The 18,344-nt window shown below is 44.2% G+C and overlaps 2 protein-coding genes across 2 annotated transcripts in view; both read right to left on the bottom strand.

Moving 5' to 3' along the window:
• Nucleotides 1–3,217: 3,217 nt before the first annotated feature.
• On the bottom strand, nt 3,218–6,499 carry LOC139655359 (la-related protein 6-like). Its single transcript, XM_071532747.1, has 3 exons — nt 6,392–6,499; nt 4,278–4,391; nt 3,218–4,150 (listed from the first exon to the last, which is right to left on the bottom strand). The coding sequence occupies exons 1-3, from the start codon at nt 6,497–6,499 to the stop codon at nt 3,218–3,220; spliced, it is 1,155 nt and encodes a 384-aa protein (XP_071388848.1).
• LOC139655356 (receptor-type tyrosine-protein phosphatase F-like) overlaps nt 6,190–18,344 on the bottom strand; it is a gene marked incomplete at its 5' end in the record, with an annotated part of 29,073 nt that continues 16,918 nt past the window's right edge. The window contains 7 exons of the mRNA XM_071532739.1: nt 6,190–8,172; nt 9,287–9,422; nt 9,951–10,105; nt 11,256–11,381; nt 12,314–12,440; nt 15,726–15,904; nt 16,831–17,116. Coding sequence (XP_071388840.1) covers nt 8,104–8,172; nt 9,287–9,422; nt 9,951–10,105; nt 11,256–11,381; nt 12,314–12,440; nt 15,726–15,904; nt 16,831–17,116 — 1,078 coding nt within the window. The remainder of the gene's footprint in view (nt 8,173–9,286; nt 9,423–9,950; nt 10,106–11,255; nt 11,382–12,313; nt 12,441–15,725; nt 15,905–16,830; nt 17,117–18,344) is intronic.

Raw genomic sequence — 18,344 nt, 5'->3', positions numbered from 1 at the left:
AGAACTCCATGTGCCTCTGAGAAGCAGGGGAGGTGTCCTGACTTGATCCAGGGCCAGGCGCTCTTATCCCTTTATCATTGTGGCACTTCCACAAAAGTGCCTTATGTTGCAATGATCAAAATCCACATTCCTCTGAAGGCAACCATGAGCTTCATGGCACTCAGCTTGATCCATTGAAAGAGGAGAGCTGGCTGTTTAGAATAGCCCCTTGACTCGACATGTGGCTCACTTCAGAAAACTCTCACCATGTTAATCCATCCAAGTTTTAGTCTCCCTTTTTCAAAAAAACCTGAGTACAGAGGTGCAGAGCAAAAGAGGGGTACAGTGTCTTAGATCTCACAGATGCCCCAACTTTTACTCCATCTGCTATGAAACTCAGTGCTGTAGGTACTAGATCATTTCATCTCCACTCAGACAAGTCAGAACATTGTTGGATAGATAACAAATGATACAGCATGCACATCTTCTTACCCCTATGGAGCAGCAGGTCTTCTCCTCAGCTCGGGCTGGGCTCCAGGAAGGGCTACACTGCGGGTTTGGAAAGATGGGTTAGGGTGAGGAGGGAGAGCGTCGTCACAGTAAGTGGAGCACAGAGCTCCTCTGATGCCTCCGCCTGCCTCACCCCCCCACAACTGTTGCTCCTCCTCCTCCATAGTTGTGCTTGTGGGCCGAGTCGGATTACTCCTGACATGATAATCTCCCTGGCTCTAGCTCCAGGAGCACTAAAGGATGCTTTGGCCTGAGCAAGGGCTTACATTTACCTTCTGCTGCAAGGGAGTCTGCCATCTTAAGCGCACGGTGGTAAATAGCCTCAATTGGGTGGATCAGCGGGTGCAGTAAGAGGGGTCCGCTGAAGCAAGTGTCCTCCAGCCTTTTTGGGTGAGGGAATTCACGATAGTTTGTCAAATAGGTGCAACAAAAACACTAACCCCAGTTAAATTGATATATCACAGTTGAGGTATTTCATGATGATTCAATCTAGAGTTGGCCGGGGATGAAACCAGGGATGTTGTTGTTGAGAGTCTCACATTCACATCTCCTCCAATACAAACCACTATTTTAGCCCCTGAGCCTTGAGCGGCAAATGAGGAGCAGATGGTTGTGCTTTTGGAAGGTATCAGGCACTCCACACTGCAATCTAAATAAATACCCATCCGTGGAGGAAATGCGTCAGGTGTGCGGGGTCAGTGATATAAAAACAAAGGCCAACCAGTTTAGAGATAGCAGTGAAGCGATGTTGCCAGGGAGATGCACACAATGTTGGAGACCCACAGAGCTGAACAGGTGCTGTTTTGAAACATTAACCAGTCAAATAAATTTACAGGTAAGCTGTTGAACCAAACAAAATTACTTGTTCTGAATTATGGCTCGAGACAAAAATGTTGAAACATAGCGGCAATCCTGGAGTGTGAGTAATAATGTCAGCTTTACAGCAGGAAACAAATTATTTGCTAACAAATATCTCATTCTAACACCATGAGTCATTCTCATATCCTCATGCCAAAGATATACACAAATCATGCTTTTCAAAGGCCCACTAGTGAGATGTAGATGAGACGGACTGCTAATTTTTGTTTTATCTAGGACTGTAACTTAAAAAATGTATGAAAAGAACCAAATTAATCTTTACCCGAGTCTTAGATTAATCTCAAACCAACAGGTGTATTGATGGATGTCTTCAGTTCATTATCACAGTGACCTAAACCATAGATTTTATGTATAGTCTGAAGTGCAGCCAAAACAAATCCTCCTTTTCACTCAAACCCTCCAGTCCTCACCTGCAGGATAACACTATACCACAAATCAAGAGAACATACCTGTTCTTTTTCAAGCTGAGAATGCTAAGAATATTTTGATGACAGTCAGCAGGTGCAAATTTCGCAGACCCAACAACAAAAACGCCCTAAGAAAAACGTGCAAATTCACCCAACTAGCTCATTTAGCACGAACACCCACAATTATTAGTAAGGGGGTACTGCGTAAATACATAATGACTTCCAGTTAGCAGCAAATATCGTGCTTTTCTAGCCTTGAAAAGGAAATATCAGCACAGAAACATTTCCTGACGTGGGGCAGAAAGTTTCTGCTCTATACATATTGTTCACAGATGTGTAAAGTTTTCATAGACCGGCCTCCATTGCAATAAAAGTGTAACAGCTGTTAATTGCTAAATAAAGTCAGAGACAACGAGAGAGAAACTCTTGAGCATGTACACTGCAAGGTTTCATTCAACACCCTAAGATTACATCTGCAATGATGACATTCTGTCATACAGCATATACAAGAAAAAGAAAAAGTATGTTTCCAATTTGAATATCACAGAATCACATACACATAGGATTGAATCTTTCCACTGGGCGTGGATGAGTGAAGAAACACATTCTGTTTAGGTTTGGGCTAGATTTTAAGGAAGCCCTCAATCAGTAACACTATAAACACACCATTCCGCTCGAGGTGTCATTAGAAAGGCTGGAAATAAGGCACAAACGTGGCTACTACACACATCTTGCGCAAAATGTGGTTTGATGATTGGACAAGTAACCTTCAGCCAAATGTCATCTTACTGAGTGGAAAACTACTTTTTAGAGAAACAAAATCTAAGCAGAGATTTGAAAAGATGCAGTGGGACATTTGGTGCTTTTTTGAGCATAGCATGTTGAAAGAAAAGGCTACTTTCTGTGAGCAGCGGAAACAAGACAAATCCATCTTGGCCCAAGAACAAATATACATTGCAATTTGCAGAGTTGTGACCAGACTAGTTGGGGCCTCAGGGATGTAGAGCCTACTGCTGTTTTCAAAAAGCATGTATAGATTTTTGACATACTCTTACTTCATCACATTAACACTTATTTTTGTATAACAATTTTTACCACTTGATAATATAGCAGTGTATTTAGTTCCATGTAACTATGACAGGTAGGCTGTAGTGAGTTGTTAAAACACAAAACTATGAACACACAGGCAAATGCTGCCCCCCGCTGTCAGTGATTTACACCTACAGCCAAGATCCACGTCTCACCCAGACTGAATGCTTTCTCACCAACAGACTACTATAGATCACTTTTTTCTTGCTTTATATGGAATAAAAATATATTTATTTTGATTTCATCATCTTCTGAACTTCCGGGAGTGACTGAATGTAGCAGTAGCACCAGTCCATATATCTGCAGCCGTCGTCCAGAAGAGGTGAAATTAGTAGATCTAGAAAAAAAGCTGCCTATTGCTGCTGCAGCGGCTTCCCTCTCCCCCTGCTACCGTGAAAGCCCTTGGTGCCGTCCGGGCCGCAGGGCAGACGCAGCACCCCCTGTGACATGATGAGCCCGGCCTCAGGGTGGGCTGCGCCGGGTGTGACTTTGCGTCTCAGCACCCAGGGGCACCCGGAACTCTCCTGGCCATCGTCTCCAGAGCACCCGTTCCTCCTGCTGAATCTGCTCTTGAACTCAGGGAAGGGCCAGCCCTGGCAGCCGGTGGAGAACTTTTTAAAGACGTGTCCCAGGGGGTCGCGCAGGGGCTTCTGGGGCCAAAACCTGCGTGGAGCCTTTTTGGAACCCTTAAATGGGAATGGGCTTTTCTGCAGGGGTGAGGATTTATGTTCGCACTTTTTCTGGCTGGGTTCGGCCTCCTCAGGTGTATCTTCATCGCTTTCCTCTGGCGGTTCTTCCTCGGTGAAGTGCCGTGTCCCAGGGAATCCCAAGGGCACCACACACATGCCCTTCCCATCCGTCTTGTGCTCTTCTGCCTTCAGGGCACGGTGGGCCCTTCGAGCCGCCTGCAAACAGTCGAACCTCACCACGGCACACAGGTGCTGGCCAAGCTCACTGTGGCGCTTGGCATAGCACTGCAGCTCCTTGGGAAGCTCTTTGCCAGGTTGCAGGATCCAGATTGACGTAACGTTGCCGTAAATGCTGAACACTTTCGAGACTCTCTCCTGGACTCTGGGTTTCTCCAGGCCTTGGGCTGCTGGGTCTTCTCCTGTCTGCTTCTCAAATAGGTTCCAGGCGAGGAGGAGCTTGTTGGTGGGGGAACACAGCAGCCACTTGGGGAGTGGCTCTCTCCGCCTCACTTTGGTCCCTTCCTCATTCACTTCCAGCAGCTTCGAGCAGCGCGCTCCCGCTAGAGTCACACGCCAGTCTCTGGTCAGCACCTTGATCTGTGACAAGCAGCAGCACTTCATTTTAATGCATTGTTTTTATTTAAACTGGTAAAATATAAACAGCATAGAAAGCCCACTGGTACATTTAAGTCTTGGTAAATCAAAAGTGGTATTTTTTCTTTACCTTTTTAAAGGAAGTGAGGAGCTTGAGACTGACGTAGCCCAGCTTGTTCTTCTGCATGTGTTTCAGGAGGAAGCCGTCCTCCGCCAGGTTGAAGTCGGACAGGAGATGCTCCAACTGGGATGCAATCTTCAAATGGAGCGAATGTGCGTCAATACTATCTTCTTTCGCTCGGTCAAGATTTGCAAAGTACCTACAAGGACAAATAAGTTAGCGTCACAACGTACTCTAAAATATGCAGTGTGAATTTGTCACTTCTATGTTGATTTTCAAATCTCCTTACCCAATCTCACTACTCATGGTGTCTCCTGTGGATAGTGATGATGGTAAACTGGGTACTAAGTTGGGCTGTGTCTTGGGTGATCTGAAACAAGGATATGAAATGAAAGGAAAATGCTCCTGGACACTCTTCATATAACCAAGACGACACTGTGATGTCAACTGGTTTCCATGGGATCTAAAACACAGAATTTGTAAGATGCTACAACGGAAATTCCACATTATTCAGTACTAACTAGTACTACCACTGCTACTACTACTACTAATAATAATCACCTGCATTTACATTAAAAAGTTACAGTGCTGTAAAATAAAAGGTAAAAAACAGTCATGTTAACAATCTGTTGGCAATCATAAACAGAATATTTGCACTGTTAGCATTAAGGCCCACTCCACAGAACAGAAATAACACTAACAGTAACATTATCATAACAATCCAAATTGACTCTAAAAAATAATAACATTATAGGCTTGGGCGTCTGCTATGCCGTTCACTGCTAACTGCACAATCAAATCACAAGGAAAATGATGATACTGCTGGCTCGTTAAAGCCTGCTCAAATTCAGAAACCATATTGCACTCCCAACAAACAAATAAACAGTAGTACTAAACGATAATGAGCGCAACAACAATTATCAGTTAAATGTAGCTATATGTCCTTTTTGTGATTCTTTGTAATAACTACATCCTCCTCAACATGTTAACACTATTGCATTTATCATACATATTGTGTCCCGGTCTTGGCAGGCTTTGCCGTGACTAAACTCCCACTGTGGCTTCACATAATGAAAGCATTAACAAAGTCAAATCATTTAAATGCAAGAATGTATCCTATTTATGTGCCTGTGTTCCTTTATTCAAGGTTCCCCTCAACATGTTATCACCATCACACATACAGGATAGACGTACTAAACCCAAACCTCTGCATGCTTTGCCTCAGCTACAGCCATCCTGTCTTGGCTATAGAGCCTTTCTTTAGCTGTAGTTGTGTGACGGCAACTGGCAGTGATTTAGCAGGCTGGTAGTGTGTGGGCTGCTGGAGAGAGGAGGAGGAGGAGTAGGAGGTGAAGACCGAGCGCTGAGGGGTTTCCACTCTGCTGAGACCGGGGACGGCTCCGGGAACCCAGCCGAAAAAGTTTTACTCATGGACACACACACTCACACACACGCACACGCACGCACACACACACACACGCACAGAGAGTACGTTGAGCTGAAAAACATGATATCCTCTCATGCATCTGACCATTTCGCATGGGTTGTGGGAGCAGGGAAAGTTCTTAAAAATCCCTTGATATCAAAGGAGGGCAGTCTTCCAACTTGTAGAACTGTGACTACAGTATGAACTAAATGTTAGGGTGTTGAAACACAAGGCAATTTTTGGGGCGACGCATTGGGCAACGCTCCCAGCAACAGGAAAGAAAGTGAGAGAAAAGGGTGAAAAATCTATTTTTGCAACAAGAATGTAATGAGTGCAACTTGGGCCTTGTCGCTCTGTGTATCACCTTAAAGTCACTGAGCAAAACAGGAACCTTCTTCTTCTCTTAGTCATTTATCCACAAACCATTAAACATGAAACAATTCACACTTTGCAAGCCACAAAATAAACGAAACATCACAAGCAAGGATTCGTACAAAAACCCAATTATTCAACTTTATTAACATCGATGAGTTTTTTTGTTTTTCAGCAATATCTTTTAAATTCCAGTTCTTTATCAACAAATAGAAAACAGACTGTGTATACAACAGATCGAATCCCTACAGCACTAAGCATTCACAAGGTAAAAATGAACGTTTTTATTTTTCGCCAGCGTGTTCAAGTCTCCCCCCCCCCTTACCGCCACCACCACCACCATGTAGGCCTCAGATTTGACGCTCCCTCCTTGCGCCTTGTGGGTGAAGATGTGCTTCAGTGGTGCGATGGCCGGCGCTGAGGAGTCGTCCATTTTGGTGGGTGGGGTGGGGCAGATGGGTCACGGGGGAGGGGGGGATTGTGCTGTTTTCCTCATTCAGATGGACAACCAGCTGTCAAAGTTACTATGGTAGTACAGTAGATACAACGGTGTTTCCATTAATACACACTCTAGGACAGCAGGCTCTCTGCAGTTTTCTCTAGGGTTGGTACGTCGGCAGAGTGAATCCTTTTGGACAATATACTTTTGAAGCTGTGGATATATCTATGTATAATTGTACATATATATAATCAATCATAATTATATATATATTTATAGTTCTATTTCTGTATAAAATAATAGCAGGTTTCAGTCCAAAGGGCTGAGTCTCTGTCCCTCTGGTAGGAATGGTTGATTCTGTACAGGTGCCAGTGCTGATGGCTCTGCTCCTCGGCCCGTATGAACCACCCTGCTCCTCCGGTCCGTTTGGTTCAACCCCAGCAAAACTGACCAGGCTATCGGGCAGTGAGGAGACGGGAGGGGCTTGAAGAGCAACTATATTCAGAGATTAGGGAGTTTCTTTTTCAACTACCCGTTGGGTATAAAAGTCTGTTTTCCTCAGATAAGTTCTCCGGTTTGGAGTATGAAGGCCTCAATGCCATAGGCTTCTGACGAAAAAACAAAACAAAACAAAAAACAACAACAAAAAAAAAAAATCATGTGCTTTCCAGTTCTGTACACCGCTGATTTAGTCTGTTAGCTGATTCACTGTTTTTTTGTTTTTTTTAACTAGCTACTGTGTTTACATAGGACAACTTTAGCGGGTGTATGTTCTGAAATCATTTTATAATTTTTTCAAAATTGTTTTTTGTAAGAAACAGCGAGTGAAAAGGCGTATCAAAGTGAACCCCTGCTCCATTGAACTGAATAAGACCAAAACAACGTACGATGAGAACAAAACAATAATGTCATGAGACAAAAGAAATCTGACAGCAGCTCAGAGAACAGTGGTTCTCCTGTATTAGTATCTAGGAACGTGTTAAAAATACATGTCCCTTGTGCTAAAGTACCCTAGAAGATAAAAAAAAAATAAAAAATAAAAAGACATACCAATTATGAAAATAATGCAGGCCCGCAGCAGGGCGGTTTAAGACAAAAGAAATGTCTGGTGTTAAAATGATTATTAAAAACAACAACAAAAAAAATGATGCGCTAAATAATAACATTTGTCATAATATCATAATAGTGACAATAAAATTAACAAAAAAAAAAAGAGAGAGAATATTCTCTTAGTGCTACCAGTAGCCTTTGACAATCGGGGAGGTTTGGCGTCGACAGGACAGAGAAGCAAGCTGCCGGTCTGAGCTGTCGCATCCGTACAAGAGTTGTCGTAGTTGTCGTAGTCATTGTACTGTTTCTTTTTATTATTTTTAAAGCAAAATCTCTTGTGTGGTAAATCCGTGTGGATCTCTGTGATTGGTTGAACCCGTCGCCGGGTCCGCAAGCACGTCCCTTTCTCCTCCCCTCCGGTAGCTGTGTGAGGGGAGGGGGGAGAGGGGGGCGGGTATGGGGGGGTCAAGTGATTGGATGGCGGCTGAGATGGGACACTTGGCACACTCCTGAGAGGTCTGACCAGGGAGGCTGCTCGGTGGGAGTGGTTACGTTGCATAGTGGTCAAAGCTCCCCAGGTACTCCAGCGCTGCCCTGTAGCACAACTGGTACTGGTCCTGCAGGGGAGAGGAAGCCTCAGTGAGTGTTTGTTTGTTTATGTTTACATGCACGGTATGTTGTGCGTCATTTAGGAGAAATAATTTACATGCATTTTCATATCCTGTTCACAAATATCCATGAATAGAGGGCTTTCAGGTGACAGGTGACCACAGAGCTTGGCAACAGTGGCTGGTTGTGTTTCTAAAATTATGACTCAGCCATCTCAACAGTATGGAATAGACATGGATCATTTCTGTGTTGTTTTTAACTGGCAACTGATCATTTCACCACTGATACATCTGATTGATTTTGTGTTTAGATAATGTCAGCTTTTTAAGTCAATCATAGTATCTGGTCAGCTGCCCTTCACCGTCTTGTTGTAAACACATGTGATTTGCACACTAGCTAATGCATCTAGTAGAATCTAGAGTTAGTAGTGTTAGTGGCTAGTAGTCACATCTTAACATTAACATCATTTGCTTTGCTAAGTTAGTCTGCTAGCTAATTAGTTAGCTAACAAAGCCAAAAACCAACTGTTTGTTCAGGTTAACTGAGCTGACTCTTCTCAAGCTAAAACTCGCAGTGTTTTGGAGTAGAGACTAGGACCAAAGACGAGACAGTTTACTGCGTCACAGTAACCTAAACAAATGGAAACAAATCTGGCACCATCATGGAGGCCAGATGTGGTTCTGAGGAGATTTGTGATGTAACTGCAAGGCCTCTATAAAAAGAATATTGTACATGCAGATTTGAGTCAAATAGTGAATTATTTGTTTTAGTGGAACACCAGATCAATGGGTTTACCACATAAGGACAATTCAGATACTGTCAGGTAAAGTTATCAATCACAGAGAAGAATACGAAAATGACTTTCAAATACTGTCCTGTGTTTGTCTAAACTTTCTGCCACTTGCTGTGTTGTCCTTTGTGGCAAAACCTGGTAAAAATCTGGTACTCCAAGCAGGTTAAGAAATCAAACGCTTAATATTACTTGCACTGTTTAACCCCGGGCAGTTACCATGGAAACAGAACTGACTTACACACAACGGCTGCAGTCTGTTTTAAGGAGTGGTTAACCCATAACTGGGATTTTGAGTATGAACGATAGCCGAGTCAGTATTCTGTCCTCACCTCCGTCTGCACCATGGCAGGCCGCTGGGTGCGAAGCGTCTTCACCGTCTGGAAGAGGTCGACCACGCCCTCGTATCTCATCCTCTCCAGCACGATGCTGAGGGTGATGAAGACGCCGGTCCTGCCCACACCGGCACTGAGGAGCACACACACAAGCAGCATTTGTTAAATCAAGGAATTGAATCTTATTCTACTTTTGCACCTAATTTCAAGTTGCTCTGAATAAGGGAGTCTGCTATATTGCCTTAAATGTCATTTAATGTAAATGCAGTAGGAGGAGATCCCACATAAACATTGAGTATCAGACATTGCATTATTATTACGGCAGGGTTACTTTGTGTCCGTATAATGCACCGCAAATATACACCAGTGCCAGTGCCAGTTTAGACAATCACAGGAAATCTGAAATTTGGTATACTCCTCTGTGATTATCTGAACTGTCCTGGTGTGGTTAACTCCACCCATCTGGTACTTCATGCAGAAGTAGAAAACAAACACTAAAAATTATTTGTGAATGCAGTTTGACCCTAGTAAGAACATTGATGTCACATCAAAATACAAACAGGAATATCTTGCTAGCACCTACAAATCTCTGAAATGGCACCCCGCCCATGTGCTTTCTTCAACACACACACACACACACAGTGCCATCCAGTCTCCTTACCTGCAGTGTACAGTGATTGGTCCATCCTGTCCGAACTGCTCCTTGGTTTTGTGCACTTGGCCAATGAAATCAATGAAGCCTTCCCCGGTTTTTGGCACTCCTTGCTCGGGCCAGTCAGTGAATTGGAATTGGCGGATTGTTCTGGACTGGCCGTCCTAAGGGCAGCAAACAAGGAGTTTATTTATGTTAAAGAGGCACAGCGTATTGACAAAAAGACAAACTGACACATAGGTGACATGTACGGTTTGCATAATGCAACACTTTTCAGTAGCTTTACAGTGTAATGTGGGTTGTGGGTGTGACTGGCCAGATTAGTTCTCTTCAAAGCTCGAATTTATGTCTACAACCACATTACACTCTGCTGTACTTTGTGGTTTGTGCTTCACACATCTCTGTGCCCTGCACTCTCATGTCCACACAACCAAATATGCAATATAGTATTATAGTAGTATATAGTAGACTCAGAAATCAACCGCACCACAGGATATAGGCTGCAGACCTGGGTGTTTTCATATGACTGGTTTATATGTGTTTTGAGTTTGTATGTGCGCATATGAATAGTTCATTTCCAAAATGCTATATTTCCATTTTGGAAAGAAATTGCTACATGAAGTTCATCATTGTGTCACATATTGTGTCACATTTTTCAAATGGTGGATATCTTATTTTGGAACAAAACTCTTAAAACTCTTAACGCACATATATATATATAAATATATAATGCATACAATACATACATATATGTGGTGTGTGTATGTGTGTGTGTGGGGGGGATTAGAGTGGTGCTGCTGCTATGTGCTGTGGGCCTTCTGATGACAGCCAAGTGTATTTATAGTCCATTGAAACCACTGCATCACAGGGAGTTCCAGTACTGGCCTTGGGGATTGGAGGCTCTGCTTTTCATGTATTTCACAGAGATCTAGCACATACACACACTAATGCATGTGCACACACACACACACACACACACACACACAATCCACAGAGCACACATGCCGTTGCTAAATCCGAGTAAACATGTTTGACGGCGCATTCACTTTATGTCAACCTGTCAAGAGAAATAACACGGGCCGCGTTCTGATCATCTCTACCTTGAAATCACAGTCTGCATAATTTTCAACACTTAGTGCGACTGTCAGTATTTGTATGGAAACCTAAAATTAAGATGGATTTGGGCTGGATGGCTGCATTGTATAAAATGCCAATCACCCACTACCCGTCCCACCAAGGCATACACACATAAACACACACACACACACACACACGAAGGCAAGACATTTTCACACAAAGTCGAATCCAGCGTACCCTGGCATCTGTGACTTTGAACTCTCGGAGGATGTACTGGGGCATGTTGTACTCGGCCATGGGATCCACCACAAAGTACTGGTACCTGGCTGAGCGCTCTGCTGGCCAGTACTGATGGCACTTTTCCTGCAAAAGGAGAGACAAGCAGAAACATTAGGCACCTATATTAGATGAGTCATTCCAAAATTAAATATCCACCATTCGGAACAAGAAAACTGACTCTTATAAAATGATTACTGGCATAAAAGTGCAGCATATGTAACTCATCAGCCATCTTAAGTCATCAGGAGATTTTTGTTTACCCAATAGTTATGTTTTTGATGCTGAAATCATCTGTGGTTTTGAAATATTGACATTCATTTTAGTAAGCAAAATATTTCCATAATTTGTTTATGTTCTTTGCTAAAGCAATAAAATGCATGAGGGTTTTCTTTGCTGTAATTATGGGTGAGAAGGTGATGCAGGGAGCTATAAAATGCAGTCGAGCGACTGTCAGTGCCACCACAGTATCCATAATAACACAAAACAAAGTACTCTAGGGTATTATGGCTTTTATAAAACGAAAGGCGAGTGTACTGTTTGAAAGGTTTCCTTTAAAGTTGTGTATACTGTATACAAAAGAACAGAAACAGGAGGAAGCGAGATAAATCGCTATTTACCTCCCTGGTCACCACAAGATTTAACATAGAAACTAATTCAATTTTTCATAAAGCATGGCATAGTCTTTCTGTATGGGAATTATCAGTTTGGAATGCAACCAGCTACCAGCTTGGCAGTTTCAGTCAAGATGCATTCCAACCATACTGATAGTGTAGCTTAGTTTCAACCAAGTTATCAGCATGGTTGGAATGCATCTTTGACCAATCTGATACAATAGCTTGGCTGAAACTGCCCGGTGTATAAAGCTTGTGTGGGTTTTCATCCCCTCAATTCACCAACAGAATGTACGTGCTGCTTGAATAGCAAACATTCCCTACAGGTGTTGCATGCATTTATGTGTGTGTGTGGTATGTGTGAATGCATGTGGCTGTGTGTGAGTGTGTGTGTGCCTGTCTTACCCGCCCCATCTCTCGTAGTTTGGTGAGCATGACTACGATGGTGGAGTTGTGCTCCCACAGCATTCTCCAGAAGTCTTCGGTGGTCTCGGCCAGGGGGCCCTGGGTGGCCAGGTAGGCCTTCTGCTGCCTAAAAACACCAGAGCGGGGACACAGCGAATTAATACTAAACATAATAATAAGAATATTTATTTATATGGCACTGTATTACAAAGCACATCACAAGCAATAGCCAGAGAACCCATTTGAAAGATCATTTCATAGTAAAGAAATGTTGTGCAGAAGGCTGTTATTCCCCCCACTTTGGATGTACAATAATGACAAGTATTAGTGAAGTGCTAAGTGCCGGACAGAATACAAGACATACAACAAAAGTGGAGTCCATACACTGACAGCTACAGCGTTATATAATATAAATTCCGACGCAAATAAATTCATACGATGAATAAATCCACAGGCCTTGAAAACAGCTTTCAGTGTGCGGACTGTACTTTTGTTCCATGAAATCGACATATGCCATTTGATGGACATTTGTATAGAAAGGTACCTTACAGTACCATAAGTGCATTTGTAGCAAAGATGGCCTCAGCAGGAATCAAACCCCATGCTGTTTCAAATGCATACAGCTGCAGAATGTTGAATATAGATATAGATGTGTGTGGGGGTCCTGTTGTCCTTGAACTGTGTGCTGTGTTTCTGTAACAATGGCACCAAGACAAATCCATGACAAGTACATTTAATGTACTTGGCAATTTGTACATGGCAACTAACCATAGCAATATAAGTGCCATGCTCTACCATTGAGCTATACAGGACCGTGGATATACACAGGTCCTATACTTCCCCCTACTCCCTATCTGTAACAGAGCACAGAGTGAGAGCGCTTGATATGCTCACACAACTAGGGATGAGCTCATATGCTGAGGTGCCAATGCAGTGCTAGTGTCCTACGTGACTTTGGCCCAGATGAGCAGTTATTTTGTCCAACAGGAGGTGGCAGCAGTGCACCGATCAAGACAGGGGGCGGGGGGTGGGTGGGTGGGGAGCTGAGTAATCCAACATACAATACACGCATGAGCAACACTCAAGCACGTACACACTCACATGTCTGCAGCGCATGTAGGCTTGCATATACAGTAGCTTTGCACGTATAGACATACACAGACACACAGAACACGCACACACACACACTCACTGAGCCACGGGTGAACAACTAATGAAGGTGCTGCAGGCAAGGCACTAATGTGGAACCGGGAGATTAGAATGTGCTCAGGGCCTCGCTCGCACAAATAAAGAAACGACAGATCGGTGGAGAGGAGAGGCGATGGCGTGAGAGGAGGGGTAGGCAAGGGAGTGAGGAGTCAAATTAAAGAAAAGGAACGGAGGAAAGAGAAATGCAGAGGAATGGGGCGGGGGGAGGTACAAAGTAGAGGGAAGACGGAAAGGAGAGTGTGAGGAGATGAAAAGAGTAAGCACCGTTTTTTTTCTCCTGCCGGTCATCAGAGCACAAAGTAGAACTGACTGTTTTCTCTTACTGATTTTGGCTGCGAAGAGTGGAGGGAATGAGAGGAGAAGAGAGAAGGCAAGAAGAGAAGAGAAGAGGCAAGAAGAGAAGAGAAGAGAAGAGAAGAGAAGAGAAGAGAAGATGAGAGAAGAGAAGAGAAGAGAAGAGAAGAGAAGAGAAGAGAAGAGGAGAGAAAAGAAGAGAAGAGGAGAGAAGAGTAGAGAAGAGAACAGAAGAGGAAATAAGAGAAAAAGATGTGAGGAAAAAGTACAAAGGAGAGAAGGGAGGAGAGGAGAAGAGAGAACAGAAGCGGAAAGGAAATGAAAGTAAGGAAAGGAAAGGGAATGAAAGGAAAGGAAAGGAAAGGAAAGGAAAGGGAATGAAATGAAAGGAAAGGAAATGAAAGGAAGGGAATTAAATGAAAGGAAAGGAAAGGAAAGGAAAGGAAAGGAAAGGAAAGGTATGCCTATGCGGTCACAAGCCTCTGTCTCAATGTATTCCCACAACACTGCCTACACTAACATACGACTCACACCTTTCCCATGCTATCAAGAGACGTGCAATACCGCCTATGCTCAAATTCAACAAGAGAGCAGATGCGCAATTACACCCTGAAAATATTCAGTAAATATACAGAATGAATGCCAAATTTTATATTGATAGGGAGGACCCCTCTAACCTCCCCCAAAAAATGCCCCCTAGCCAAAACAAAAACAATTCTACCCATATCACACAATACTGACTGCTCTGCACACAGTGTCCCGATGAGCACGCTGCCAAACAGCACAGAGCACTCTCTGCATCATCCCACATGACTGCAGTGCTTCAGGACATAGTGTTTCATTTCAACCTCATTACAATGCTAAAACTCCAGCCTGCATCAGAGCATATCCAGGGCTCGCGCCCCTGATAGCGTAGCTGGAATCAATGGCTCGCCTCTCATTAGCTTAGCATATTATTGGCTTTTCTTGAAGGCGCTGGGGTGAAGGGCACTGGAGGCCCCTGTTTAGTTTTTATTTATGCCCGGGCTTTAAAAGCGGCTTAATTACACAGCGCTGCCGGTGCACACAACAGGTCCCCACCCGGATCTGTCTGCCTCTGCCACGACATTGGGATGGAAAATTAAGATGGAGAGTGAGAGAAGAGGGTGGAAAGAGAGATAGAGGGCAGGGGGATAGATAAAGGGTGGGTACAAAGAGACACAGAGAGAAGGGGGTAACAGGAGACAGAGGGAAAGGGGCAGAAGCAGGAATGAAGGGAGGTGTTTGGAAAACACACTTCATTACAATACTCTCTTGCTGCAATTATGCTATTTACACAGCGACAATGGAGGGCCGGCCTCTGCGGAGCACCTTTCATTAACGACAGGATTGGAGAAAGAGGGAGGAGGAGTGGTGGAGGTGGAGGTGTTGTCTCTGTCACGGCCGGGTGCGGAGCAGAACCCCGTACGGACCGGATTGTATTTCACGCTCGCCGAATCCATCCCGTCCCTTTACAGTTCATCCATAGAAGTAGTCCGCTCTATCTCTCTCCATACATATATACTGTATATATAAAACAGTAAGAGAGAGAGCTGCCTTTTCATCTTCCTCCCTCTAGGAAGCAATTTGGACTCACAGAGCACATGAGGACAAGCAGTAGCTTCAGTATGGAAGCAGTAGTCGCTCTGTGCAAGTGAACCACACTGACAGGAGGTAATTCTTTGAGAGCAACTGGATACTGCCCACAATAACCTTATCTTCAATATCTCCCCATACATTTTTATCTATACCTATTCTATAGCGAATATCTATTTTTCATATCTATAATAATCTTTGATGACAGAAAGCAATTTCAGACCTGTCACCTGCACCCACAGATATACACCCATATTGCTCTCTCACCACCCCCCACGGTGCGTCCCATGCTGACCTGTAGCCGTCGATGCAGCTGGCGTTGATGTAGTCGGAGCCCTCCACACCGCGGATGGGCTGCAGACAGACGCGGGTGGACTCAAACGGCATGATGTTGACCAGACGGTTCTTGAACTTGTTGCAGGGCAGGTTGGCGCTGATGAAGCGCGACGTGTGGGCTTTAGAGTTGGCCAGTCTCTGTTAAATGGAAGGTGAGGAGAAACCAGACAGGACGAGATGGAGAGAAAAAAAGAGGAGAGAGAGAGAATTAGTGACCTGTGACCTGGAGTAAACAAATAAGGAAGTCTAGAACGCTTCTCTGTCAAGTCTCTCTTTTTTCTTTTCCCCACGCACTCAGTGTAGCCTGTCACGATAAATAAGAAATCCTACAGAAGGCAAGACGTCAAGTCGGGCCAGAGAAAGGTGGCATCCATTTTAGATGAGATATCTGCTGGCAGGTATAACATAGTGCAGCTAAGTGCAGCGGACGAGGCTCTCATAGAGCCCCACTGCTTGGGTGGAGGACTGGAGGCGTGACAAGCTCTGGCGCTGGCAGTGGACAATGCACAGATGGACAGCACAGGAGTGTGTACAGAGAGCCATGGTACTCCACGAGAGAGTGTGTGTGTGTGTGTGTGTGTGTGTGTTACAGCCAGACTGTGTGGGCATGGATGCTGTGGCCCCACATACGCCGCATTCATTCTCTCACTCTCTCTCATTCTCTGTCGTTGGCAGGAGCGTAGATGCTATTATCACTTCAAACAGAATGGATCATGGTCATAAGAGGGCTAATGGCAGTGCTGGGCTGGGAGGAAAGTGTGTAATAACATCACAGTCGATGGCTATTGACAGAAGGTGTGCGTGTGCGTGCGTTTGCGAGTCACCTTGAACACCAGCTGTGTGTATGTTTGAGTGTCAGTCACTCTTGCTGTGTGTGTGTGTTCACGTGTTTGTGTGTATCTGTTCTGGTCTGGTTGTACCGAACCATGTGTGCCCGTACTTACTACGCTACTACTAGCTGTTGATATGTCCCAGCACCAATGTCACAGAAACAAATTCCTGAACATTTATTTATTTGGCGAATTAAGCCAATCTGACATGCAACGGTGCGTCACGTTACACACCTTGAACTCCAGCTCCATGGCGGTGACTGTCTCGCCGGGCGGGGGCTGGGTGAGTTTCTGGATGTGGGCGTACAGGTTGCGGGCGGGAACCTCGGTGTTGCCGCAGGTGGCGGCCTCCAGCAGGGCTTCGTGGATGAAGATGTACTGGTCCTCCGTCTGGACCATGTAGTTCCTCTGGGCGCGCATGCACGTCACGTGGCCGTAGATGTCCACGGACTTCTCGTGCTTCATGCGCTCCAGCATGGCCTCGATGACGATCAAGCAGCCTGTCCTGCCCACGCCCGCACTGGGGGAGAGCGGAGAGGAGAGAGGAGAGAGAGGGACAGAGAGGAAGGGTGAATATTATAAGATAACTTAAGATAAAAGTACAAGATTATACTTTATTGTCCACTAGCTAAAAAAAAATACACATTTCTTCCGTCCATACAGGTTTTAAAGTTCATAAACCAACCACCCACCTCCTCCCCAGAAATATTCATTCACATCTCATTACATTACACAGTTCCAGCTCAGAATTCCATATCCTAAGCGCCAATACACAATTTCCGAGTAGGACAGTTAGATTTGACTAGGGAGGAATGGGTGTGATTAATCTTAAAGTAGATTAAATGGGGGTTTATCTGTAACTGGTGTATTTTAGATAGTTCATTGTCCGGCTGGACTGTATTAAATGCAGATGAGAAATCAATGAAAAGTACCCGCACACACGCTTTGGGCCCAGCTAACTAGTCATTCACAATTCTCTCCAGTAGTGTCATCGGGACTGATGTAAGAGCAACTGGGCGAAAATCACCTATTTAGAACAGGTTTTTTTTTTTTTTAGGTATTAGGGTAATATGAGAAATTTTCCATGATTTGGGAACAGTGTGTGTCCGATGATTGTTGGCAAATAGGCTGCCATACAGGCACCAGCTCCTTGCTGTAATGTTTCAGAAGAAAAGGGTAAAATGGTTCATGTTGTTGGGGACAGGAGATTACATGCATTTAGATGTTGGAAAGCACAAGCTACCTGGCTTACTATGGTCTCTACCCACTCTACTCTCTCCAAGGTGATGGACTCCAGCACTTTATTACATTTTTTTTGTGAACAGGGTATTGAGTTTGTTAGAAAAATACATCTCACTGTCAGCCACAATAGATTTGGTTGCCTTAAAAGCATCCTGCAGGTGTTGTTATTGCAACTGCTTCGACCTCCTCAATTTCCCCTTCAGCTCCTTTCCTGTCCTGTGCATTTATCCAGTATCAATTATCTTGAATACCAATTTCCTCAAGGTCATAGTTTCCTTGATATCTTTAGTTATGTAGGACTTGTTTGGATGCACCTTCACTGTTTTTGTGGGTATTAGTGATTGCACACAGTAATTAATATAATCTGTGGTCACCATACGCACATTGTCCAGGGCACACTGTGCATTGAAGACATGCCTTTAGCACTTCTTTGCTGACCTTTTGTTCATGTTTTGAGCTCTTAAGCTTAGTTCTATATGTAGGAATACAAATACATTGTGGTCTGA

Source organism: Centroberyx affinis, unplaced genomic scaffold, assembly GCF_046629955.1.
Source record: "Centroberyx affinis isolate AG114_WGS23_722 - 3 ecotype Tasmania unplaced genomic scaffold, CSIRO-AGI_Caff_v1 ptg002238l_1, whole genome shotgun sequence".
Taxonomy (NCBI): domain Eukaryota; kingdom Metazoa; phylum Chordata; class Actinopteri; order Beryciformes; family Berycidae; genus Centroberyx; species Centroberyx affinis.
This window is presented reverse-complemented; position numbering and strand designations above follow the sequence as displayed.

Excerpts from the sequence above, each read along its gene's own strand:
- LOC139655359 (XM_071532747.1), bottom strand. The coding sequence starts at position 6,499 with ATGGACGACTCCTCAGCGCCGGCCATCGCACCACTGAAGCACATCTTC. Across the intron at positions 4,392-6,391 it reads ACATGGTGGTGGTGGTGGCG|TTGGAGCATCTCCTGTCCGA; the intron begins GTAAGGGGGGGG and ends ATTGCATCCCAG. Across the intron at positions 4,151-4,277 it reads TCCTCACTTCCTTTAAAAAG|ATCAAGGTGCTGACCAGAGA; the intron begins GTAAAGAAAAAA and ends TGCTTGTCACAG.